Consider the following 26447-nt stretch of genomic DNA (forward strand, 5'->3'; position numbering starts at 1 on the left):
TCCTTGTATGGGAATACCTTCCCCATTTCAGACTCAATATGTAATTTTTTGTTCTACTTAAAGGTTGTATGTCGTATGACACCTGACCAACCTCACTACTACATCTGCACCCTGTAGGAAGGGGACTGAGTCCTTCTGTTGCAGCACAAGAGATGTGCATGCAGGTCAACTGCCCTGCATTAGCTGCTGGGAAGGAGTTGCTGGCGATGGGGGACTGACATCTACTACTGACTCTGATCTCACTCTTGTCTTTTCTCTACATAAGTAAGGTTTGTTCCATCCAGTGCTTGACTGCATTGTGTTTTCTTGGTGACTCTCATACCAAAATGCAGTGGGCAGAAGTGCTTGGACTTCTATCCTGGTAGCAGGCAACAGATGCTACATGCTCAATATTGACCAATTTTGAACAAAGTTTTGTGTAAGGTGTGAGGTGAGTGTGGAGGTTCATTTTTTTGCATACAGACATTTGACTGTTGCAGCAACATTTGTTGAAAAGGCTCCTTTCTTTATCGAATTGCTTCTACACTCCTATTGTTTTTATCTCTGAAAAACAATCTTAGAACCAGTAAAATACTTATTTACTTTAGCCCAGTGATTTTTTTATTTTTTTTAAATTTTTATTATTATACTTTAAGTTCTAGGGTACATGTGCACAATGTGGAGGTTTGTTACATATGTATACATGTGCCATGTTGGTGTGCTGCACCCATTAACTCGTAATTTACATTAGGTATATCTCCTAATGCTATCCCTCCCCCTGCCTCCCCCCCAAGACAGGCCCTGGTGTGTGATGTTCCCCATCCTGTGTCCAAGTGTTCTCATTGTTCAATTCCCACCTATGAGTGAGAACATGTGGTGGTTGGTTTTCTGTCCTCGTGATAGTTTGCTGAGAATGATGGTTTCCAGCTTCATCCATGTCCCTACAAAAGGACAGGAACTCATCCTTTTTTATGGCTGCATAATATTCCATGGTGCATATGTGCCACATTTTCTTAATCCACTCTATCACTGATGGACATTTGGGTTGGTTTCAAGTCTTTGATATTGTGAATAGTGCCACAATAAACATATGTGTGCATGTGTCTTTACAGCAGCATGATTTATAATCCTCTGGGTATATACCCAGGAATGGGATGGCTGGGTCAAATGGTATTTCTGGTTCTAGATCCTTGAGGAATCACCACACTGTCTTCCACAATGGTTGCACTAGTTTACAGTGCCACCAAAAGCGCAAAAGTGTTCCTGTTTCTCCATATCCTCTCCAGCACCTGTTGTTTCCTGACTTTTTAATGATTGCCATTCTAACTGGTATGAGATGGTATCTCATTGTGGTTTTGATTTGCATTTCTCTGATGCCCAGTGATGATGAGCATTTTTTCATGTGTCTTTTGGCTGCATAAATGTCTTTTTAAAAAATTTTATTATTATTATACTTTAAGTTTTAGAGTACATGTACACAACGTGCAGGTTTGTTACATATGTATACATGTGCCATGTTGGTGTGCTGCACCCATTAACTCGTCATTTAGCATTAGGTATATCTCCTAATGCTATCCCTCCCCCCTCCCCCCACCCCACAACAGTCCCCGGTGTGTGATGTTCCCCTTCCTGTGTCCATGTGTTCTCATTGTTCAATTCCCACCTATGAGTGAGAACATGCGGTGTTTGGTTTTTTGTCCTTGCGATAGTTTACTGAGAATGATGGTTTCCAGTTTCATCCATGTCCCTACAAAGGACATGAACTCATCATTTTTTATGGCTGCATATATTCCATGGTGTATATGTGCCACATTTTCTTAATCCAGTCTATCGTTGTTGGACATTTGGGTTGGTTCCAAGCCTTTGCTATTGTGAATAGTGCGCTATAAACATACGTGTGCATGTGTCTTTATAGCAGCATGATTTATAATCCTTTGGGTATATACCCAGTAAGGGGATGGCTGGGTCAAATGGTATTTCTAGTTCTAGATCCCTGAGGAATCATCACACTGACTTCCACAATGGTTGAACTAGTTTACAGTCCCACCAACCATGTAAAAGTGTTCCTATTTCTCCACATCCTCTCTAGCACCTGTTGTTTCCTGACTTTTTAATGATGGCCATTCTAACTGGTGTGAGATGGCATCTCATTGTGGTTTTGATTTGCATTTCTCTGATGGCCAGTGATGATGAGCATTTTTTCATGTGTTTTTTGGCTGCATAAATGTCTTCTTTTGAGAAGTGTCTGTTCATGTCCTTCACCCACTTTTTGATGGGGTTGTTTGTTTTTTTCTTGTAAATTTGTTTGAGTTCATTGTAGATTCTGGATATTAGCCCTTTGTCAGATGAGCAGGTTGCAAAAATTTTCTCCCATTCTGTAGGTTGCCTGTTCACTCTGATGGTAGTTTCTTTTGCTGTGCAGAAGTTCTTTAGTTTAATTAGATCCCATTTGTCAATTTTGGCTTTTGTTGCCATTGCTTTTGGTGTTTTAGACATGAAGTCCTTCCTCATGCCTATGTCCTGAATGGTATTGCCTAGGTTTTCTTCTAGGGTTTTTATGGTTTTAGGTGTAACATTTAAGTCTTTAATCCATCTTGAATTAATATTTGTATAAGGTGTAAGGAAGGGATCCAGTTTCAGCTTTCTACATATGGCTAGCCAGTTTTCCCAGCAACACCATTTATTAAATAGGGAATCGTTTCCCCATTTCTTGTTTTTGTCAGGTTTTTGAAAGATCAGATGGTTATAGATGTGTGGTATTATTTCTGAGAGCTCTGTTCTGCTCCATTGGTCTATATCTCTGTTTGGGTTCCAGTACCATGCTGTTTTGGTTACTGTAGCCTTGTAGTACAGTTTGAAGCCAGGCAGCATGATGCCTCCTGCTTTGTTCTTTTGGCTTAGGATTGACTTGGTGATGCGGGCTCTTTTTTGGTTCCATATGAACCTTAAAGTAGTTCTTTCCAATTCTGTGAAGAAAGTCATTGGTAGCTTGATGGGGATGGCATTGGATCTATAAATTACCTTGGGTAGTATGGCCATTTTCATGATATTGATTCTTCCTACCCATGAGCATGGAATGTTTTTCCATTTGTTTGTGTCCTCTTTTACTTCACTGAGTAATGGTTTGTAGTTCTCCTTGAAGAGGTCCTTCACATCCCTTGTAAGTTGGATTCCTAGGTATTTTATTCTCTTTGAAGCAATTGTGAATGGGAGTTCACTCATGATTTGGCTGTTTGTCCATTATTGGTGTATAGGAATGCTTGTGATTTTTGCACATTGATTTTGTATCCTGAGACTTTCTTGAAGTTACTTATCAGCTTAAGGAGATTTTGGGCTGAGATGATGGGGTTTTCTAAATATACAATCATGTCATCTGTAAACAGGGACAATTTGACTTCCTCTTTTCCTAATTGAATACCCTTTATTTCTTTCTCCTGCCTGATTGCCCTGGCCAGAACTTCCAACACTATGTTGAATAGGAGTGGTGAGAGAGGGCATCCCTGTCTTGTGCCAGTTTTCAAAGGGAATGCTTCCAGTTTTTGCCCATTCAGTATGATATTGGCTGTGGGTTTGTCATAAATAGCTCTTATTATTTTTAGATACATCCCATCAATACCTAGTTTATTGAGAGTTTTTAGGATGAAGGGCTGTTGAATTTTGTCAAAGGCTTTTTCTGCATCTCTTGAGATAATCATGTGGTTTTTGCTTTTGGTTCTGTTTATATGATGGATTACATTTATTGATTTGCGTATATTGAACCAGCCTTGCATCCCAGGGATGAAGCCCACTTGATCATGGTGGATAAGCTTTTTGATGTGCTGCTGGATTTGGTTTGCCAGTATTTTATTGAGGACTTTTGCATTGATGTTCATCAGGGATATTGGTCTAAAATTCTCTTTTTCTGTTGTGTCTCTGCCAGGCTTTGGTATCAGGATGATGCTGGCCTTATAAAATGAGTTAGGGAGGATTCCCTCTTTTTCTATTGATTGGAATAGTTTCAGAAGGAATGGTACCAGCTGCTCTTTGTACCTCTGGTAGAAACTGCTGTGAATCCATCTGGTCCTGGGCTTTTTTTGGTTGGTAGGCTATTAATTATTACCTCAATTTCAGAGCCTGTTATTGGTCTATTCAAGGATTCAACTTCTTCCTGGTTTAACCTTGGTAGGGTGTATGTGTTGAGGAATTTATCCATTTCTTCTAGATTTTCTAGTTTATTTGCATAGAGGTGTTTATAGTATTCTCTGATGGTAGTTTCTATTTCTGTGGGATTGGTGGTGATATCCCCTTTTTCATTTATTATTGCATCTGATTCTTCTCTCTTTTCTTCTTTATTAGTCTTGCTAGTGGTCTATCAATTTTGTTGATCTTTTCAAAAAACCAATTCCTGGATTCAGTGATGTTTTTGAAGGGTTTTTTGTGTTTCTATCTCCTTCAGTTCTGCTCTGATCTTAGTTATTTCTTGCCTTCTGCTAGCTTTTGAATATGTTTGCTCTTGCTTCTCTAGTTCTTTTAATTGTGATGTTAGGGTGTCAATTTTAGATGTTTCCTGCTTTCTCTTGTGGGCATTTAGTGCTATAAATTTCCCTCTACATACTGCTTTGAATGTGTCCCAGAGATTCTGGTATGTTGTGTCTTTGTTCTCATTGGTTTCAAAGAACATCTTTATTTCTGCCTTCATTTCGTTATGTACCCCGTAGTCATTCAGGAGCAGGTTGTTCAGCTTCCATGTAGTTGAGTGGTTTTGAGTGAGTTTTTTAATCCTGAGTTCTAGTTTGATTGCACTGTGGTCTGAGAGACAGTTTGTTATAATTTCTGTTCTTTTACATTTGCTGAGGAGTGCTTTACTTCCAACTATGTGGTCAATTTTGGAATAAGTGCAGTGTAGTGCTGAGAAGAATGTATATTCTGTTGATTTGGGGTGGAGAGTTCTGTAGATGTCTATTAGGTCTGCTTGGTGCAAAGCTGAGTTCAATTCCTGGGTATCCTTGTTAACTTTCTGTCTCGTTGATCTGCCTAATGCTGACAGTGGGTGTTAAAGTTTCCCATTATATTATGTGGGTGTCTAAGTCTCTTTGTAGGTCTCTAAGCACTTGCTTTACGAATCTGGGTGCTCCTGTATTGGGTGCATATATATTTAGGATAGTTAGCTCTTCTTGTTGAATTGATCCCTTTACCGTTATGTAATGGCCTTGTCTCTTCTGATCCTTGTTGATTTAAAGTCTGTTTTATCAGAGACTAGTATTGCAACCCATGCTTTTTTTTTTGTTTTCCATTTGCTTGGTAGACCTTCCTGCATCTGTTTATTTTGAGCCTATGTGTGTCTCTGTGCATGAGATGGGTCTCCTGAATGCAGCACACTGATGGGTCTTGACGCTTTATCCAATTTGCCAGTCTGTGTCTTTCAATTGGAGCATTTAGCCCATTTACATTTAAGGTGAATATTGTTATGTGTGTATTTGATCCTGTCATTATGATGTTAGCTGGTTATTTTGCTCGTTAGTTGATGCAGTTTCTTCCTAGCACGGATGGTCTTTATAATTTAGCATGTTTTTGCAGTGGCTGGTACCAGTTGTTCCTTTCCATGTTTAGTGCTTCCTTCAGGAGCTCTTGTAAGGCAGGCCTGGTGGTGACAAAATCTCTCAGCATTTGCTTGTCTGTAAAGGATTTTATTTCTCCTTCACTTATGAAGCTTAGTTTGGCTGGATATGAAATTCTGGGTTGAAAATTCTTTTCTTGAAGTGTGTTGAATATTGTCCCCCACTCTCTTCTGGCTTGTAGAGTTTCTGCCGAGAGATCAGCTGTTAGTCTGATGGGCTTCCCTTTGTGGGTAACCTGACCTTTGTCTCTGGCTGCCCTTAAAATTTTTTCCTTCATTTCAACTTTGGTGAATCTGACAATTATGTGTCTTGGAGTTGCTCTTCTCGAGGAGTATCTTTGTGGCATTCTCTGTATTTCCTGAATTTGAATATTGGCCTGCCTTGCTAGGTTGGAGAAATTCTCCTGGATAATATCCTGCAGAGTGTTTTCCAACTTGGTTCCATTCTCCCCATCACTGTCAGGTACACCAATCAGATGTAGATTTGGTCTTTTCACATAGTCCCATATTTCTTGGAGGCTTTGTTCGTTTATTTTTACTCTTTTTTCTCTAAACTTCTCTTCTCGCCTCATTTCATTCATTTGATCTTCCATCACTGATACCCTTTATTCCAGTTGATCTAATTGGCTATTGAAGGTTGTGCATGTTTCATGTAGTTCTTGTGCCATGGTCTTCAGCTCCATCAGGTCATTTAAGGTCTTCTCTACGCTGTTTATTCTAGTTAGCCATTCATCTAATCTTTTTTCAAGGTTTTTAGCTTCTTTGCGATGGGTTTGAACATCCTCTTTTAGGTCAGAGAAGTTTGTTATTACCGACCATCTGAAGCCTTCTTCGCTCAACTTGCCAAAGTCATTCTCAGTCCACCTTTGTTCCGTTGCTGGCGAGGGGCTGCATTCCTTTGGAGGAGAAGAGACGCTCTGATGTTTAGAGTTTTCAGCTTTCCTGCACTGGTTTCTCCCCATCCTTGTTGTTTGATCTACCTTTGGTCTTTGATGATTGTGACGTACAGATGGGGTTTTGGTGTGGATGTCCTTTCTGTTAGTTTTCCTTCTAACAGTCAGGACCTTTAGCTGCAGGTCTGTTGGAGTTTGCTGGAGGTCCACTCCAGACCCTGTTTGCCTGGGTATCACCATCGGGGATGCAGAACAGCAAATACTGCAGAACAGAAAATGTTGCTGCCTGATCTTTCCTCTGGAAGCTTTGTCTCAGAGGGGCACCCAGCTGTATGAGGTGTCGATCGGCCCCTACTCGGAGGTGCCTCCCAGTTAGGCTACTCGGGGGTCAGGGACCCTCTTGAGGAAGCAGTCTGTCCATTCTCAGATCTCAAACTCCGTGCTGGGAGAACCACTACTCTCTTCAAGGCTGTCAGACAGGGACATTTAAGTCTGCAGAAGTTTCTGCTGCCTTTTGTTCAGGTATGCCCTGCCCTAGAGGTGGAGTTTACAGTGGCAGGCAGGTCTCCTTGAGCTGTGGTGGAATCCACCCAGTTCGAGCTTCCCAGCTGCTTTGTTTACCTACTCAAGCCTCAGCAATGGCAGAGGCCCCTCCCCAACCCTTGCTGCTGCCTTACAGTTTGATATCAGACTGCTGTGCTAGCAGCAAGCGAGGCTCCATGGGTGTTGGACCCTCTGAGCCAGGTGCAGGATATAATCTCCTGGTGTGCCGTTTGCTAAGACCATTGGAAAAGGGCAGTATTAGGGTGGGAGTGACCCGCTTTTCGGGGTACCGTCTGTCAAGGGTTCCCTTGGCTAGGAAGGGGAATTCCCTGACCCCTTGCACTTTTCCCGGGTGAGGCGATCCCTCCCCCTGCTTCGGCTCACACTCCATGGGCTGCACCCACTGTCCTGCACCCACTGTCTGACAAGCCCCAGTGAGATGAATCCAGTACCTCAGTTGGAAATGCAGAAATCACCCGTCTTCTGCATCGCTCACGCTGGGAGCTGTAGACTGGAGCTGTTCCTATTTGGCCATCTTGGAACCTATGCCAGCCCAGTGGTTTTTAAAGGGAAGTGTGTACAGTCTGAAAATAACTCATATAAGACAGTTATGTTGCTTCTCTATATAGTAAAATATTTGATACGTTTTGAAATTCTAAATAATATTACAGGGAATGGAGAAATAAAAGTTGCCTGTTGACAATCAATCAGATGGAGGAGGTCTAAGCAGAACATAAACAATGTTTCCAGAGGACACAGAATCTAAGGAAAGTTTTTAACAGAGCCAAAGTTTCTAACGGAAACTAACAGACCTGCAACCACAAAAAATAATTAACATTCTTTTTCTGCTTGATTGCTGTGCCTTTACCAAAGGCACACCTAGCCTAACTGTAATCCTCTGGGTTTCGTATGAAAAAATTAATTAAATAGCCAGTCACCAAACTGTCCCTGCCTGCTTCACTGATCCTTTCCTGGAACTACTCAGCACAAGGCCAAAACCTTTAAGAGGCTCCTCCTGAATACCTGTTTCTGAAACACTCCTAAGGTCCTTTGGGATGCATTATTCTTTGTTGCATCATGCTAAATAAACCTAACTTGTTTCACTATAGATACATTTCTGATAGTCTGGCTGGTGGGTTCCAACATAGAGCATGAAATTTTTTGTTTAGCTATAGGGCAGTGGTTCTCCACCAGATGATTTTGCCCTAGGGGACATCTGCCAATGCCTGGAGACATTTTTTATTGTCACAGCTGGGGAAGAGGAATACGCTACTAAGTGAATACACAAGATGATCAAGTGTCCCTATAAAACTCAAACTGAGGAGGTTCCTCACACATGGGCCTGCCAGTTTTAAAACTTGAACAGTTTCAGGTAAAGGAGGACATGCTGATCACCCCATGGGTATGGGCCAGGAATGTTGCTAAATATCCTACAATGCACAGGACAGCCCCCAACAACAACGAATTATCCAATCCATAATGTTAACACTGCCAAGATTGAGAAAGCTTGCTATAAGGGGCACAAAACTGAAAAATATTGAAATATATCAGCCTACTCTGCTAAGTTTTCTTGATTAAGCTACTGTTTATTTCTAAATACAAAAGGCAGAGTTTTAAGACAAATTGGTCAAGACAGGAATAACTACTTAAGTAATATGGGTGTATTAGTCCATTTTCACACTGCTATAAAGATATACTACCTGAGTTTGGGTAATTTATAAACAAATGAGGTTTGATTCAGTTCCACATGGCTGGGGAGGCCTCAGGAAACTTACAATCATGGCAGAAGGCAAAGGGGAAGCAAGGCACATCTTACATGTTGGCAGGAGAGAGAGAGAGTGATAAAGTATCACACTTTAAAGCATCAGCTCTCATGAGAACTCCCTCACTCTCACAAGGACAGCACGGAGGAAACTACCCCCATAGTTCAATTACCTCCCATCAGATCCCTCCCTTGACACATAGGGATTACAATTCTAGATGAAATTTGGGTGGGGACACAGAGTCAAACCATATCAATAGGGAAGCACAAATCATGATGATAACAATCTCAATAGCCATAAAAATTATTTTCATAGGAATAAAATTTAAAAAAGTAAACAAGAAGAAAACCATAAAACTTTAAGAAGTCTTTTAAAATCTTCTGGGAAAACATCCCATCTATTCAATATATATATTTTTATTTATTTATTTTAGATTCAGGAGGTACCTGTGCATGTTTGTTACATGGGTACATTGCGTGATGCTGAGGCGTGGCGTAGTTGCCCAAGTAGGGAACACAGTACCTGGTTACTTTTCTTAACCACTTCTGTGCTCCCTCCCTACTTTTGGAGTTCTCAGTGTTTATTGTACTTATCTTTGTGTCCATGTGTACCCAATGTTTACTTCTCACTTATAAGTGAGAACATGTGGTTTTCTGTTTCTGCACTGGGGTAGGATAATGGCTTCAAGCCTTATCCATATTGCTGCAAAGTACATGATTTTGTTCCTTTTTATGGCTACAGAGTATTTCATTGTGTATAAGTATCACATTTTCTTTATCTAATCCATTGTTGATGGGCACCTGGGTTGATTCCATGTATTTGCTATTGTGAATAGTGCTGCAATAAACATACAAGTGAATGTGTCTTTTTGGTAGAACAATTTATTTACCTTTGGGTATATGCCCAGCAAAGAGATTGCCAGGTCAAATGGTAATTTTATTTCTAGTTCTTTGAGAAATCTCCAAACTGCTTTTCACAGTGGCAGAACTAATTTACATTTCCATCAAGAGTATAAGCGCTCCTCTTTCTCTACAATCTTGTCAATATCTGTTATTTTTTGACTTCTTAATAAAAGCCATTCTTACTAGTGTGAGATGGTATTTCACTGTGGTTTTGATTTGCATCTCTACAATGATTAGTGATGCTGAGCACTTTTCCATGTGTTTGTTGGCTGCTTGTATGGCTTCTTTTGAGAAGTGTCTACTCATTTCCTTTGCCCACTTTTTCACGAGATTGTTTTTTTTCCTGCTGATTTATTCCTTATAGGATTCTGGACATTAGACCTTTGTCAGATGCATAGTTTGCAAATATTTTCTCCTATTCTAGAGTGTTTCTGTTTACTCTGTTGATAGTTTCATTTGCTGTGCAGAAGCTCTTTAGTTTAATTAAGTCCCATTTGTCTATTTTTTATTTTGTTGCATTTGCTTTTGGGGTCTTCATCATAAATTCTTTGCCTAGGTCAATGTCTAGAAGAGTATTTCCTAGAAAACCAAAAAACTTTACAGAAAAACAAAGCATTTAAATAAGTGGACTGGGACACAACACTGTAAAATCAGCTGTTATCCTGAAATTAATTTGTAAACTTAATGCAAAATATAAATAGAAATTTTTGTATAGAAATTTTCCACCCTCTGGAATTTCTGACTATAATTCCATGTTGTCACTTAAAATGTCCCTCCGTTCCTTGCAGACAGGGAATTTTTTTCAGAAGAGTAATGAGGGGAGAACTTGCCCTACAAATGTTTTATGAAGATAATAATTTAAACAGGATAGTACTGGTACAGGACCATATCAAGGACCAAATGAACTAATTAATTCTGTAACTAATTCAAGAACATCTGAAGATTACAAATAGCAATAACCAGTAACATTTCAAAGCAGTAGGTAAAACAAGGAATACGGAATCCTCATGTCATACACTCTTCCCCTACTCCCTCTGAGCAGTAACTATGTGATTCAGGGTAAGCCGTAATAGGTTTAAATTATTTAGGATGATCACATCTGATTTGCTACAGGATTAGGTTAAAAGATGGACAGAAATCCAAATCTAAGCCAATTGGTCTGGCATTTCTCTGGCCACAAAAATAAGTTTAGGTTGTCTATTTAGAGTGAACTGTAGGATTTTTAAAAATAAATGTGGTTGCAGGAAACAAAGACTATTGTTTTTCTTTTTAAGCTATGGTATAAGATGTAAGGCTTAGGAATGTTGCAGCCATTTTAGTATCATGCAGGAAGATGAAGGTAAAGCCAAGAGAACTACATCAAAGTATGCAGAGCCTTGACAATGAAAGCCCACATTACAACTTGACTTTCAATTGTGTAAAGCAAGGTTCTTGCATGTGTAGTAAGGGAAAGACAGACTTTAGTAAATGGTGTCAGTACAGCTACTTACCTATTTAAGAGAAAACAAAACTCATCCTTATACCAAAGTAAATTCCAAGCACAGTACACATATCTAGTGTACTACAAAGGTTCCTTAAGAGACCAGGAAATATTAGTTAATAGTTCTATAAGGCTAGGTTTGGTGGCTCATGCCTGGCATTCCAGTGCTTCAGGAGGGCAAGGTGAGAGGATTGCTTGAGGCCAGGAGTTTGAGACCAGCCCGGACAACATAGTAAGACCCTGTCTCTACAAAAAATAAAAAATTAGCTGGGCCTGGAGGTACGTGCCTGTAGTCCTAGCTATTTCGGAGGCTGAGGTGGGACGATAGCTTGAGCCCCAGAGTTTTAGGCTGCAGTGAACAATGATAGGATTATCCTACTCCATACTGGGCAACAGAATGAGACCCTGTGTTTAAAAAAAAAAAAAAGTTATATAGCTTTATGCTTGAGAAGAACCCAATACACCCAATAAACATTATATACAAAAGTAGAAAAAATACAGAAAAAAATTTGGCTAAACAAAACTTTAAGATTTTGAATGTTCAATACTATAAACTAAGTTATATAGCAAATAAAAAACTGAGAAAACTTTTTGCAATATATGACAGGTTATTTACAATCTTTTTTTTTTTTTTTTTTGAGACAGCGTTTCACTCTGTTGCCCAGGCTGGAGTGCAGTGGCATGATCTCAGCTCACTGCCACCTCTGCCTCCTGGACTCAAGCGATTCTCCTGCCTCAGCCTCTGGAGTAGCTGAGACACAGGCGCCCACCACCATGCCTGGCTAATTTTTATATTTTTAGTAGAAACAGGGATTCACCATGTTAGCCAGGCTGGCCTTGAACTCTTGACCTCAAATAATCTGCCTGCCTCAGCCTCCCAAAGTGCTGGGATTACAGGCATGAGCCATTGTGCTTGGCCAGGTTATTTATAATCTTAATTTTTAAGGTTATCAATTTAATAAGGTAAAGACAATAGAAAAATGGGCAAAATATTGTGAACTAGAAATTTATATTTAAAAAGTTTAAGTTCAAATGATAAAAAAGAAATGGCAGTATCATTTTTTGGACTGCTAAGTCGGCAAAATTACAGAAGAAAAGAATGCCTACTGTGCCAAGTGAAGATGTAAACGTATATTTTTAGCGTACAATTTTTCATAAGCCTTCAAATATATATAATCCAGGAATTAATGTCCAAAGAACATTACCAGTTGAGGATCCCTAATCCGAAAATCCAAAATGCTACAAAATCTTAAACTTTTTGAGTGCCAACATGACACTCAAAGGAAACTGGAGCATTTTGAATTTTGGATTTCCAGATTACAAATATTCCACTGGTACATATAAAATATAAATATTCCCAAATCCACAACTTCCGAAATCCAAAACATTTCTGGTAAAGCATTTTGGATGGGATGCTTAACCTGTAATTAAGGACATGTATAAATATGTAGCTTACAAGGACATTCATGTTGTGACCATTTTTAATAATGGAAAACTTTAGCCAATGCTTATGTTCAATTTGTTGCCACTGCTTCTTATCTTAATTTGGGTGGCCCTAGAAACAGATCCTAAGACAAAGATTTGCATACAGTTAATTTTAAAGGTGATCCCAAAAAACACCATTAACAGAGTGGGATGCAAGACAGATAAGGAAAGAAAGGCACTAAAGGATGTGTTGTCAAGCAAATTACCACTGTGGTCAACTCAAATTTAATCCTGCAGAGAAACTCTAGGAACCAGGGTGGAACACATACCTCAGAATTATCCGACCCCAAGGGGTGAAGATGCTGGGGTCTCTTTCCATGCATTTCCCTCAGTCATTCTAGTTCTACATTAGCCTTCAGATGAAGGCTGCTGGGGCTGGGGGAGAGGACTTTAATTCCCTGGCATTACACTCTGGCTCCATTTGCAGACAGAGTGGATTCCAGCAGCCAGGGAAAGCTTTCACTTTCAGGCAAAGAATGTACAAATGTTGTCATGGAAGCTGGGCTTGCATGCACACAAATGTGAAGTGCCAAAGGATATAAGTAGTGGTATCAATAGCATCAGTGACATCTTCCCTACCTAAAACCTCAATTATCCACTGTCAAGAGAATAAAGAAGCAACATCCTGTAGTGGTTAAGAGCATGGACCCTAAGGTTAAAATTCTGCCACTTCCTGGCTGTGACCATGTGCAAGCAACCTGCCAATAATCACTCTGGTCCTCGGAGTTCTCATCTATAAACAGCCCTATCCTCATGTCCCAATCACCTCCTAAAAGCCTCCTCCAAATACCATCATACTCGGGATTAGGTTTCAGCATATAAATTTTGGGGGGAAACAAACATGTAGTCCATTGCAAGAACTATATGCCTTGATATGTCATGATGTAAGGTAAGTTCTCTTCTGCTGCTCCTGTGGAATACCTCCTACTGGGTGTCACGGTGGCTGAGGTGGTCTGTTGTGAAGCGAAAAGGAGAAAAGGGGTCTCTCTTTTGGCTGCACTGTGTTAAAGGAATCTTATAGTAGTTTTGCTCATACTGCAATGGGTTAAAGGGGTTAAACACTCCCTTCAGCATTTACTCCTAGTCCTCTCTTGCACTAGAACTTAGATATGCATCCTGAGTGACAGAAACACTTTTGTGAAGGGAGGACCAGACATTGTGAGGTCATTTTATGCCTATAGTAGGAGAGAGAAGAAAATAAAGGGGAAGCAGAGATATCAGGGTAATTCTTGGTAGCATTCACTATATACCAAATCTACTGGCTCCTTGATCTTGGATGCCCAGCTTCCAGGACTGTAAGATATACATTTCTGTTGTTTATAAGCTACCCAGTCTACGGTTTTTCATTACAGCAGACCAAACAAACTAAGACAGTATAAAGTATTGTTTAAAAATGAACAATGGGCCAGGCGCAGTGGCTCACGCCTATAATCCCAGCACTTTGGGAGGCTGAGGTGGGGGATCAGTTGAGGTCAGGAGTTCGAGACCAGCCTGGCCAACATGGTGAAACCCCATCTCTACTAAAAATACAAAAATTAGCCAGGTGTGGTGGCTGGCGCCTGTAATCCCAGCTACTTGGGAGGCTGAGGCAGGAGAATCGCTTGAACCTGGGAGGCGGAGGTTGCAGTGAGCCTAGACCGCCTCCATTGTACTCCAGCCTGGGCAACAAGAGTGAAACTCCATCTCAAAAAACAAAAACAAAAACAAAAACAAAAATGAACAATGAAAAGAAAGGCTTAATGTTTGTTGGTTGAATGAGTAAATATTGCTTAGAACTTTAAAACACTTTTCAATGAAAACCACACTAGAAGTTAAGGATTATACCTTCACACAAGTTCATAAATCTATGATCTATACCATAGCTGAATAATTTGTTCACTTATTGTTTCATTTTTTTCTATTATTCATTCTGAAGGCATTTTCTGAGTACACATTATATGAAGTGTATGGACCATAACTCATACAGGCAAAAAAAGAACAAATGGTCTTGGCTCTGGAGAAGTTTAGAATATGGAGAAGAAACAAGTAAATTAAGAATTATGATACAAGATGAATTTTTATTACAAGTATAGGGAGTGAAGTGTTGTATGGCAGGGATTAGTGTTATATTAGGAAAGGAATGCCAAGAAGGTGAATTTGGGCTGATTCTTTTTTTTTTTTTGAGACAGGGTCTCACTTCCATAGCTCAGACTTGGGCTAATTCTTAAAGAAAAATACAATAGAGGGGAAGAAGATATGATAGGAAATGAGGATAGAGAGTCAGGCTCCACCTATTTTTTTTTTTTTTTTTTTTTGAGATGGAGTTTCACTCTTGCTGCCCAGGCTGGAGTGCAATGGCACGATCTCAGCTGACTGCAACCTCCGCCTCCTGGGTTCAAGCAATTCTCCTGCCTCAGCCTCGCAAGTAACTGGGATTACAGGCATGCACCACCATGCTTGGCTAATTTTGGTATTTTTAGTAGAGACGAAGTTTCACCATGTTGGTCAGGCTGGTCTTGAACTCCTAACCTCAGGTGATCTGCCCTCCTCAGCCTCCCAAAGTGCTGGGATTACAGGCGTGAGCCACCACGCCCGGCTCAGGCTCCATCTTTTAAGCAAAGGAGTTTGGATTATGAGGAGCCCTTTAAGCAGGGAAGTGATGTTTATAAACCTTACAGCTCAGAATTCTAAAGTTTGAAATGAACAAGGACTTTGTGAAGACCCATAATTCATCCTGAAAATATAAATGATATCTTGTATTATCTCCTGAACAAATTATCTACCTGACTGCTTTCATCCATTAGCAGAGATAATTGGGAGGTTACTGTCCTTCTTATGTCTTGCCTGAATCTTAACATCATTACTCTAAGTTGGACTTAGTAATTTATTTACTTACTTATTTGAGACAGAGTCTCTGTCACCCAAGCTGGAGTGCAGTGGCACCATCTCGGCTCACTGAAACCTTCGCCTCCCAGGTTCAAGAGATTCTCCTGCCTCAGTCACCTTAGTAGCTGGGATTACAGGAGTGTGCCACCATGCCCAGCTAATTTTTGTATTTTTACTAGAGATGGGGTTTTGCCATGTTGGCCAGGCTGGTCTCGAACTCCTGGCCTCAAGTGATCCACCTGCCTTGGCCTCCCAAAGTGTTGGCATTACAGGCATGAGCCACCATGCCCAGCCTATGTTGTTTTATATATTAGAGACCTGTGAGCTCCATTTTTATTTTATGTAAATAACTTAAAAACTTGTAACATTATTCAAACGACTACAGCACTAGTAGCAGTTTTTTAAAACTATTTTTCTACATATTAAACCCACTTTACTCACCTTATTTATAATTATCTGTATTTTTCTAAATTTTAAAATCATTTGAAGAAATCTTGTCCAAATGACTTTGTAATAACTCGTATGTCTGTATTATAAATGCAATTCAAATACCTTTTCTTGTTAAAAATAAGGACTTGCTTTTTCGGGGTATGGCATTTCTTGCAATAGACTGGAAGTAACAATGCCTGCACTTTTCCCAACTCAATGTTATCCTGGATAAGTTACATCTCTGGCCTTTGGGGTCCTACTCTATAAAATGAGAAAACTGAAATCGTTGATCCCTATGATTTCTAATTTTCTTTCATTCTAATTATCGGCAGAATTGGAAGCAACTTACATTCTGGTTTCAGGAATACATGAGTTCAAATATTGCTCTACCTAAAGTTCAGAGCATTGTTTAACCTCTTTAAATTTGGAAAACAAGGATATTAAAACATGCCTAACCGTGCTATTGTGTGGATTAAATGATGGCTTCATTTTTTTTTCTTTCCTTAGGAGTAGGCTTAAGGTCAGATTTGTTTAGTGATTTGTCTCATGGACATCTCTGTTAAGTAAGTAGAAGTATTTCATATATGTGGTATCCACAATACTGGCTTGATTTTTTAAGTTAAACCTAAGAAGGCCGAAGAAATTTTGGTGTAATCATTATAAAATGAAAATCATTATAAAATGAAAATGGACGTTACTTCTTCCCCACTCCCCAACGTTACTGTTTGTGGAACATACTCAAGAACCATTCCATGCAAAGTTTTACATGATCGGAAGGAAGCAGGTCGTGCTCTTCACTTGCCAATTCCATGGTGCGGAATAAAAACAAAACAAAACAAAATATTTAGTGTCCAGCACTCCACTTGGGCAAGTATTTACAACTAACATTTAAAGTTTTAACATTTCATCACTTCAAATTTAAAAACAAAATCACTGAAGCAAATATCGCCAGATAAAAACCTACCCAATTTGCATTCTTTTATTTTTAATTTGCCTGAGGCCAATAATTACCTTCGTCTAGGAGAAGAATGGGTCAAATATTCACTCTGCCAGGTCCTGGCGTCCCGGAGTACCTTTGCGACAAAGGCGTCCAAAACGTCCCAGACCCTCCACATCTCCCTTCCCGCTAGAGGGGCCTGGGGGGCCCGACCATCTGCCAACCCTTTTGTGTCCTCCGGCTCTTATTTCCTCCCCCGCGGAGATCTCACCTGCACGCCCTGCTGCTGGAGGCTCTGCGTGATGTAATCTAGACGGCGACAAACGCTCTTTTTGGCTTCGGCCGCCGCCTCCTTGGTACTGCTCACTCGCACCACCACCTGCGCCCGGTCTGGGCCCGCAGACACTTCTGAGGTGCCGCTTACGTGTACCTCGCGGGTAGCAGTTTGGGCTTGTGTTGAGGAGAGGGGGTGGCGTAGGCCCGGTAGCTTCTCTCCGCCTGAGACCAGGTTGTTCTCCTGGCTCCGATCAGCCCAGGGAACCAGTTCCACGAACACCCGGGTCGGAGGGGTCTTTTGCAGAGACATAGCGATGGCAGCTGGGTTTCCATAGTAACTACCGGCCGACGGCGGCCGAAGGGGCCAATGCGCACCGCGGCTTGCCTGTGCACGGCGCAAAGTATGCCGGGATGGGTGTGGAGGCCGCGGAACTTCTGGCGGGCGCAAGCTGTGCCTTGTTGATCTTGCCGCATCTTTTTTACTAGGTGTCGGCTGAGTGAGTAGCTACAGTTTTTAACATGTTTAACTTACGGCCTTCAAAAAATGTTAGCGGACTTTCTCTGTTGCCTCCTCAGTGAGCTCTGCGCTTTCTGGCAACTCCTTGTCGTCCCACCCCGCCCCTGCACCTCAGAGGAAGAAGAGTAGCGAGGCCGAGCGGGTTTTTAGATTTCTCTGTGATTACCCAGCCTTGTCTTTTCTGACTTTACCGTCCCCGCTTGGGGTACTGCTTTTTGAGGCTCCCTCGGCCACATTTTTGTGGTTCGTGAGGTTTCAGTTGAGGTGAACTTTTTGCCCCTGTGATCTTGGACAGTTTACCATTCTTCATATCTCAGTGTCATCTTCTCTGAAGCAGTGTTGATAATTTTATATTAATAATATATAATATACTCGAATATATAATATATAATATATTCTAATATATAGTATATTCAAATATATATATAAATAATATCAAAGCAATGTTGATAATATTTTTCACATTTGCTATGTGCTTATAAGGCGCCCATTGTATGTAGAGTGCGTTGCATATGGAAAGCAGAGTGAACATAATGGATGTTTGTAATGATAGCTATGGCTTTGGCATCATTTTCGTGTCTCCCCATTTTTTTCTAAAATCCCTGGAATGGTTCGGGCCTTGAACTCCGACAGGAGAGATTTGGGTGGTAGCAAAGCACGTCCAATATGGACGTTGCTGGGCCTGTACAACTTGGAGCTTCTCTGTACCCTTTTCTTGAGAGAACCTTTAGAACACAACCCTCAACTTCCCGTCTCCTAGATTCTCTTCCCAGCACTAAGCAATGATCTTTGTAAAAATAGCCCCACTGGCTTATACCTCTTTACTATCTGAATTTTATCAAGAGAATCGAGGGGGGGGAAAAGAATTTTGAATAACTAGTTTTAGAAGGACAAGAACTGTTCTTTTAAAAGGATCCTGAAAAAGCTGACAGTCCTCTGGTAGTTTCACCATTGTTTTTTCTGTTCTTTTCGATTAGTATAATTCAACTAAATCAAATGGTACCCACCTCCTTTAATTAGGCTCATCACTAGATTAACATAATTTTGTGTATATTCATCTTGTTTATTGTTAGCTGAAAACAATTTTAATTTAAAAACTAATGTTAAGAACTTTCCCTCATAGTCTTTTATGATTTAAGACACCCAAAATAATGTTTCTTAAACTTGGTGAAAAATTCTTTTTCCCTTACGATAAATGTGGAAGAATATAGCCTCCAAAATAAATTATTGAATGAATGAATGTCATAAACAAAAAGCAACAGGAGTTAAAGTGTAAGTATTTAGTATATGATAAAAGATTTCATATCAGTGGAAAATGATTACATGGTACAGGGATAATTGTAAGCTATATATATGTATATACGTATCTAGATACGTATACACGTATCTATATACCTATATATACGTATCTAGATACGTATACACGTATCTATATACCTATATATACGTATATATACATATATACATATATATATATATATATATTTTTTTTTTTTTTTGAGGCGGAGTCTCGCTCTGTCACCCGGGCTGGAGTGCAATGGTGCGATCTGGGCTCACTGCAAGCTCTGCCTCCCAGGTTCACGCCATTCTCCTGCCTCAGCCTCCCGAGTAGCTGGTACTACAGGTGGCTGCCACCATGCCTGGCTCATTTTTTTGTATTTTTAGTAGAGATGGGGTTTCACCGCGTTAGCCAGGATGGTCTCGTTCTCCTGACCTCGTGATCCGCCCACCTTGGCCTCCCAAAGTGCTGGGATTACAGGCATGAGCCACCGCGCCTGGCCCATTGTAAGCTATATTTTTAAAAAATTTATATCTTACATCATACATTGAAAATAATTCAAATGAGACCAAAAATAAAAATAATTGGAAGAACCTATATGTAAATATAAATATTCTGGGGGATGGGAAGGCTGGCCTTAATCATAGTTTCATGTGCAGCAACCATGAAGGAAAAGTTTGAAAAATTGGACTATACTAAAAAAAATCAGTTATATAAAGCAAAATGAAAACAAAGGTGGGGAGGCAAATAAATGGGGAAAAACGTTTGTTAATGTTTATTGTGTATAAAGGGCTAAGAGTCTTAATGCTTAGAGAGCTGTTGCTAGAAGAAACAAACGTGTCAAAAGAAAAATAATGAACACTGAGGCAAACTGCATTAGATTGCTATTGCCATAACAAAAGTCTTTCAGCTTCAAAGACTTTGGAGCTTAAACAGCACAAATTTATTTTCTCACAGTTGTAGGGCCTAGAAGTGCAAGATTAAGGTGTCAGCAGTTTTGGTTTCTCCCAAGGCCTTTCTCGTTGGCTTGCAGACGGCTACTTTCTTGCCCCGTCCTCACGTAGCCTTGCCTCTGTGCACATTACCCCGATGTCTCTTCGTAGAGCCTCACCTTTATGACTTCCATTTAACCTTGATTACCTTCTTAAAAGCCCTATTCCAAACACAGTCACATTGAAGTTAGCACTCCAACATACAAATTTTGGGAAACACAATGAAGTCCACGATACAGACCAAGAAAGCAGAAATGTTAGTAGTCTATAGGATGAAAAAAAATTAGTTTATCCTCACCAGTAGTTTAAGAAATGCAAATTTAACTACAGTGTAATGTCTGTTTTTGAACTATCATTTTGGCAAGTAATAAAGTCCGTGAGAATGGAGAGGGAATAGATAATACTGGATTTTGAAAGAAGAATGAATTAATTCTTCGTGACAGAGCTATAAATTAATAGTATATGAAAGAGAAGGATAAGCCTAAACTGACTTACGAAGTTTTCAGGTGGAATGATTGGGAGAATGAATGAGGAGCATAGAGCTATTTGTTCAGCTTATAGTAGCCCAGTTCTCTCTCAGAGTCAAGGCTGAGCCCCTAGCAACTGTTTTGAATAAGGTGACTCTACCAAGTTGATTGGACTAAGAATAGGTACCTAATTCCAGTTGAAACCGTTAGAATTTTTCACATGAGAATCTGTATTTACACCAAATTTTAAAAATTTAGTCTCTTAGGTGACAGGGCTGTGACATACACTCATATTTATATAAAACCTTGGGAGATATAGATTGGCCATTTTTCTATTAGAGAAATAGAAAAAGTGTAGAGATGGGATGGGGAGAAAGAGAGAAAGAAAGAAAATGATACTTTCCAAGAGGATCAGAGGTGAGATGGAAAAATAGTCCAGATGCAATTCTAGTCCCTTTTTTAAGAATTTTTTCTTAGGCCTGGTTTCATTCCTGCCCTGGAGTTCTCTAAAATATTCCTGTATCCTTATAAAAATCCGCCCCCCTTTTTTTGCATAAGTAGCTTGACTAAGTTTTATCTTATCTTAAAACCAAGACTGATAAGAATAAATGAGAAGGAGAATTTAAAGCTGACTTTTATACCTGTCAGCCTTAAGGAATTTATAGAACTTCACACAAAGTGGATCTGTAGGTGCACTGCTCAAAGCTTCACCTTTTGGGGAAATTTTCCTTCTCCACTGTTATTCAAAGACTTTACAAGTCATGTTGTTAAACAGCTGCTTCTCATTTTTTACTGGCACCTGCATACCAAGCCAGCCTATCCATAATCTTGCCATAAAAGCTCAGGTTTTTTTCCTCTTCCTTCGGCTGGCCATAGAGTAATCCCTACATAACCATTGGTGTGAGGTGAGGGAGGTGTTTTGGTGCAACTTTGGTGGGTGGCATGGGCGTCTGAGCTGCTTGCTCATGCAGCTTGCTTATACCCTCTGGTGCTTGTGTCTCAGATGTGCCATTATCTTTTTATCTATTTCTGGTGGGGTATCTGACTTTGAGTTGAAGTCTCTGACAGTACCCAGCTTATGATGGGTAGTTCCAAACATCTCAAAAATTAAAATCCCAAGTGTCAGAAGAGAATGGAATAATACATTCTAAATGCTGAGGGGGAAAAGAAAAACTAACCTAGAACTGTGTATTAAGGTCCTTGCCTTGTTCAAAAAGATGTCAGATGTACTAAAATCACTTTAGACTCTGTTACACTTTATAGTTAAATACTTATGGAAAATATATTGGTAAATGAAGAAGCCAAAAGAGACAGAAAAAAGGCTCAAAGCGGTAAGGGAGAGATTAAGATAGTACAATGTTGTGGAACCAAAGTTTGTATAATTGTCAAAAAGGGGTGATCCATAATGTCATGATACAGGTCAAAAACTTGAAGATGAAGACATGTCTATTGAATGTAATATTTAGCAGATTTTTAGTGACCATTCAAAGAAATGTTTTATTGTTAACCAGATGGCAAAGGGTTAAGGAAGAGTGATTGGGAAAAGGAGAAAGAGATAAATATTTGTTAATGTTCTCTTGAGTTTTTTTTTAAAGTAATTAGATTCAGACTTTCCAGAAATGAAGTGAGGTATTATCTTATTTTATCTCACAAATAACCCAAACAGTGGGTATAGCTTTCCTTCTAGGCTTTTATTTTATTTCCAGGTTTGTTTCTTGCTTTCTTAATAGGTTGCAGATGTTTATCTTCTGGTACCTTAAATGATACAGGTAGAATAGGATGCTGTGTGGACCATAGGGATTTTTGCCAGTCAGCTTTGTTTATTTGTCTCTGCTGCACCCTTACACAGGGTTCTAGTCTCATGATTACATCTTCACCTTGAAAGTTACAACTTAGTCCAGAAAAAGTGCTCTTAAGTATATCTCTGATATCTGAGTGAAAATAAACTTGAATCAGCCAATCCACTATATCATTTTGTTGTTAGACTGGGCTACCCTATATTTTGCTGTTAGATTTCATACCACCTGATTCTGTGTACATGCTTGACTGACCTCTTGGACACCTCAAATTTTCAGAAAAGGTTATGGTTTAAATGTGTTTTCACTTTGCTCATTTTCGCCGTAACTCATTTCACATCACTGTTTTTCTTTTGTATTATCTGGCTTATTATTCTTGGTTTTCACATATCTAGCTGCATAATGTAACTACTTAACATTTTCATTGGTTATGCGAAGCACTGAATGCTTCATTTAATTAGGGGAGAAGTAATATTTTATAAATGAAGCTACAGTAGTAATAGTAACAAGTTATTAGTTGTAATTATATCTTAACTAATTTACACCGTATCCAAAAGACTAAGAAATGTTTGACAGTTCTTTTCAGATTTAAGCTGTGAAACTCTCACTTCGGTAAAGACTGCTTCTTCTTGATGTTTCTCCTTGAAAGCAGTGGATTAGAGGTAGCTTTGCCCACAGATATTTTAACCTCCAAAAAGTATTTAATTCCAAATTTTAATAGCGTCAAAGCTAACAGGATATTGCAGATACATAAGTTACATAGGGAGGAAATCTTAATTTCTTGATATTTTATGTAGAATAAATAGACAAGTTTATACTATAACATCCTGGCAAAATTGTAACAAATAAGAGAAGACTGATTACATAAATTCTGTGTCCATGAATACTATATTAGATGTTTGTAAAGAGTTATTGTAACTGTAATTCTCTAAGCATGCAGAGGGAAATGAAATCTTGGTTAGATGTTCAGTCATTAAAGATCTAACAGGGCACAGAGATATAGATGATAAATAAATTAGCAAACTTATCCAAGAAAAAAAGATGGTGTCCAAAAAATTGACAAAGGGAAGATCCTGTAGTAAGAAAACATTGAATTTAGAAACCAGAGAAGCATAGTCTCATTTTACAGATGAACACACTAGAACCCAGAAAAGTTTTTCAAGTCTTGTCCCCCAGGTTACCGACAGAGGCAGTCTAATACTCTTTCCACTCTGTCCTGCTGCTTCCCAGTAATCACGATTATTTACACTACATACAGAGCCTATTGCTGCTGGCAAAGCTCTTTCTCAAAACAAATAAAAAAATCTACTTCACCTCTAGCCTTTTTTGATTCTTACAACACTGCTTTTCTTGTTCTACTTCCTTCTCTCTTGTCATGTCTTTCCTATATGTTTCACTGGTGTCTCAGCTTGCTTCTCCCTCTAATTTTTTCTTTTTTTGAGATGGAGTCTTGCTCTGTTGCCCAGGCTTGAGTGCAGTGGCACGATCTCGGCTCACTGCAACTCCTGCCTCATGGGTTCAAGTGATTCTCTTGCCTCAGCCTCCCAAGTAGCTGGGACTACAGGCGTGCACCACTGCGCCTGGCTGATTTTTGTATTTTTAGTAGAGACGGAGTTTCACTATGTTGGCCAGGCTGGTTTTGAACTCCTGACCTCATAATCTGCCTGCCTTGCCCTCCCAAAGTGCTGGGATTACAGGTGTGAGCTACCATGCCCGGCCTCTCCCTCTAGATTTATAGCTACTTTCATGGATTTAGTTTTCACTTCTACTGGCTCAATTTTCTTATGTGTAGTATGAGAGAATTTGAGTTGCTTCTTTTTTTTTTTTTTAATATACTTTAGGTTTTAGGGTACATGTGCACAATGTGCAGGTTTGTTACATATGTATCCATGTGCCATGTTGATTTCCTGCACCCATTAACTCGTCATTTAGCATTAGGTATATCTCCTAATGCTGTCCCTCCCCCCTCCCCCAACCCCACAACAGTCCCCGGAGTGTGATGTTCCCCTTCCTGTGTCCATGAGTTCTCATTGTTCAATTCCCACCTATGAGTGAGAACATGCGGTGCTTGGTTTTTTGTCCTTGCGATAGTTTACTGAGAATGATGTTTTCCAGTTTCATCCATGTCCCTACAAAGGACATGAACTCATCCTTTTTTATGGCTGCATAGTATTCCATGGTGTATATGTGCCACATTTTCTTAATCCAGTCTATCGTTGTTGGACGTTTGGGTTGGTTCCAAGACTTTGCTATTGTGAATAGTGCCGCAATAAACATACGTGTGCATGTGTCTTTATAGCAGCATGATTCATAGTCCTTTGGGTATATACCCAGTAATGGGATGGCTAGGTCAAATGGTATTTCTAGTTCTAGATCCCTGAGGAATCGCCACACTGACTTCCACAATGGTTGAACTAGTTTACAGTCCCACCAACAGTGTAAAAGTGTTCCTATTTCTCCACATCCTCTGCAGCACCTGTTGTTTCCTGATTTTTTAATGATGGCCATTCTAACTGGTGTGAGGTGGTATCTCACTGTGGTTTTGATTTGCATTTCTCTGATGGCCAGTGATGATGAGCATTTCTTCATGTGTTTTTTGGCTGCATAAATGTCTTGTTTTGAGAAGTGTCTGTTCATGTACTTTGCCCACTTTTTGATGGGGTTGTTTGTTTTTTTCTTGTGAATTTGTTTGAGTTCTTTGTAGATTCTGGATATTAGCCCTTTGTCAGATGAGTAGGTTGCAAAAATTTTCTCCCATTCTGTAGGTTGCCTGTTCACTCTGATGGTAGTTTCTTTTGCTGTGCAGAAGCTCTTTAGTTTAATGAGATCCCATTTGTCAATTTTGGCTTTTGTTGCCATTGCTTTTGGTGTTTTAGACATGAAGTCCTTGCCCACGCCTATGTCCTGAATGGTATTGCCTAGGTTTTCTTGTAGGATTTTAATGGTTTTAGGTCTAACATTTAAGCTTCTTTTTAATTCTAAAAGCTGAGTAAAGTTTAATACAAAATGATGAATGTTATAAAAGTCTTATTTTAAAAACCAGTTGTCTGACTAGACACCTTACCAAAGAAGTTAATACATATGGCAAATAAGCATATAAAAAGATATTGAATATCCTATGTCATTAGAGAATTGTAAATTAAAATAACAATGAGATAACACTACACACCTGTTAAAATGATCAAAATCCAAAATGCTGACAACTCCAAGTACTGGTGAGTATGTGGAGCAACAAGACCACTCATTTATTGCTGGTAGGAATGCAAAATAATACAGCCACTTTGGAAGACAGTTTGGCAGTGTCTTACAAAACTAAACTTGTTCTTACATGACATCCAGCAGTTGTACCCTTAGGTACAATGCACAAACTGTGGGCCAGGCGTGGTGGCTCAAGCCTGTAATCCCAGCACTTTGAGGCTGAGGTGGGCAGATCACCTGAGGTCAGGAGTTTTGAGACCAGCCTGGCCAACATGGCGAAACCCCATCTCTACTAAAAATACAAAAATTAGCTGTGTGTGGTGGCGGGTGCCTGTAATCCCAGCTACTCAGGAGGCTTAGGCAGGAGAATTGTTTGAACCCAGGAGGTGGAAGTTGCAGTGAGCTGAGATCACGCCACTGCACTCCAGCCTGGGTGACAGAGGGAGACTCCATCTCAAACAAAAAACAAAAAAACCCCACAAACTGTGGACTTCAGGTAATAATGATGTGTTAATATAGGTTCATTGCTTGTAACAAATATACCTTTGTGGTGCAGCATATTGATAGGGGAGGTTGTATCTGTGTATGGAGGTAGGGAAGGCGGATATGGAAACTCTCTCTACTTTGTGCTTGGTTTTGCTCTGAACCTAAAATTGATCTAAAAAGTAAAGTTTAGGCTGGGTTTGGTGGCTCATGCCTGCACTTTGGGAGGCCTAGCGGGGTGGATCACATGAGGTCAGGGGTTTGAGACCAGCCTGGGCAAATGGTGAAACTCCATCTCTACTAAAAATACAAAAATTGGCTAGGCGTGGTGGTGCATTGTTGGAGTGATCAGACCCAACACTAGGTTGTGGGGGTGACGAAGTCTGGCGGAGCCAAAGGATTGAGAAAAAGACAGTTTGAGAAATAAAGTGGGACCAGGGGGCCATCGCGATTGTGGAGGCCGTGAAGGCCCCGAGCTCTGGGAGCCCACGCTATTTATTGGTAATCTAACAAAGAAACAGTTGGTGAGAATGTGGGGGTCAAAAGGGCAGGCACACGATCTACAGC

The 26447-nt window shown here is 39.9% G+C and overlaps 1 protein-coding gene across 2 annotated transcripts in view; it reads right to left on the reverse strand.

Annotated features, from left to right (window-relative positions):
* IRAK1BP1 (interleukin 1 receptor associated kinase 1 binding protein 1) overlaps positions 1-17520 on the reverse strand; it is a 39706-nt gene extending 22186 nt beyond the window's left edge. The window contains exon 1 of one of the 2 annotated variants that reach the window (XM_055274204.2): positions 17144-17520. In XM_055274204.2, the coding sequence (XP_055130179.1) occupies positions 17144-17458 (315 nt within the window). In that variant the 5' untranslated portion in view covers positions 17459-17520. The remainder of the gene's footprint in view (positions 1-17143) is intronic. The other variant, XM_055274205.2, reaches the window with a different exon arrangement.
* Between the last annotated feature and the right edge of the window lie 8927 nt (positions 17521-26447).

Source organism: Symphalangus syndactylus, chromosome 4 (genome assembly GCF_028878055.3).
Source record: "Symphalangus syndactylus isolate Jambi chromosome 4, NHGRI_mSymSyn1-v2.1_pri, whole genome shotgun sequence".
In the NCBI taxonomy this organism is placed as follows: domain Eukaryota; kingdom Metazoa; phylum Chordata; class Mammalia; order Primates; family Hylobatidae; genus Symphalangus; species Symphalangus syndactylus.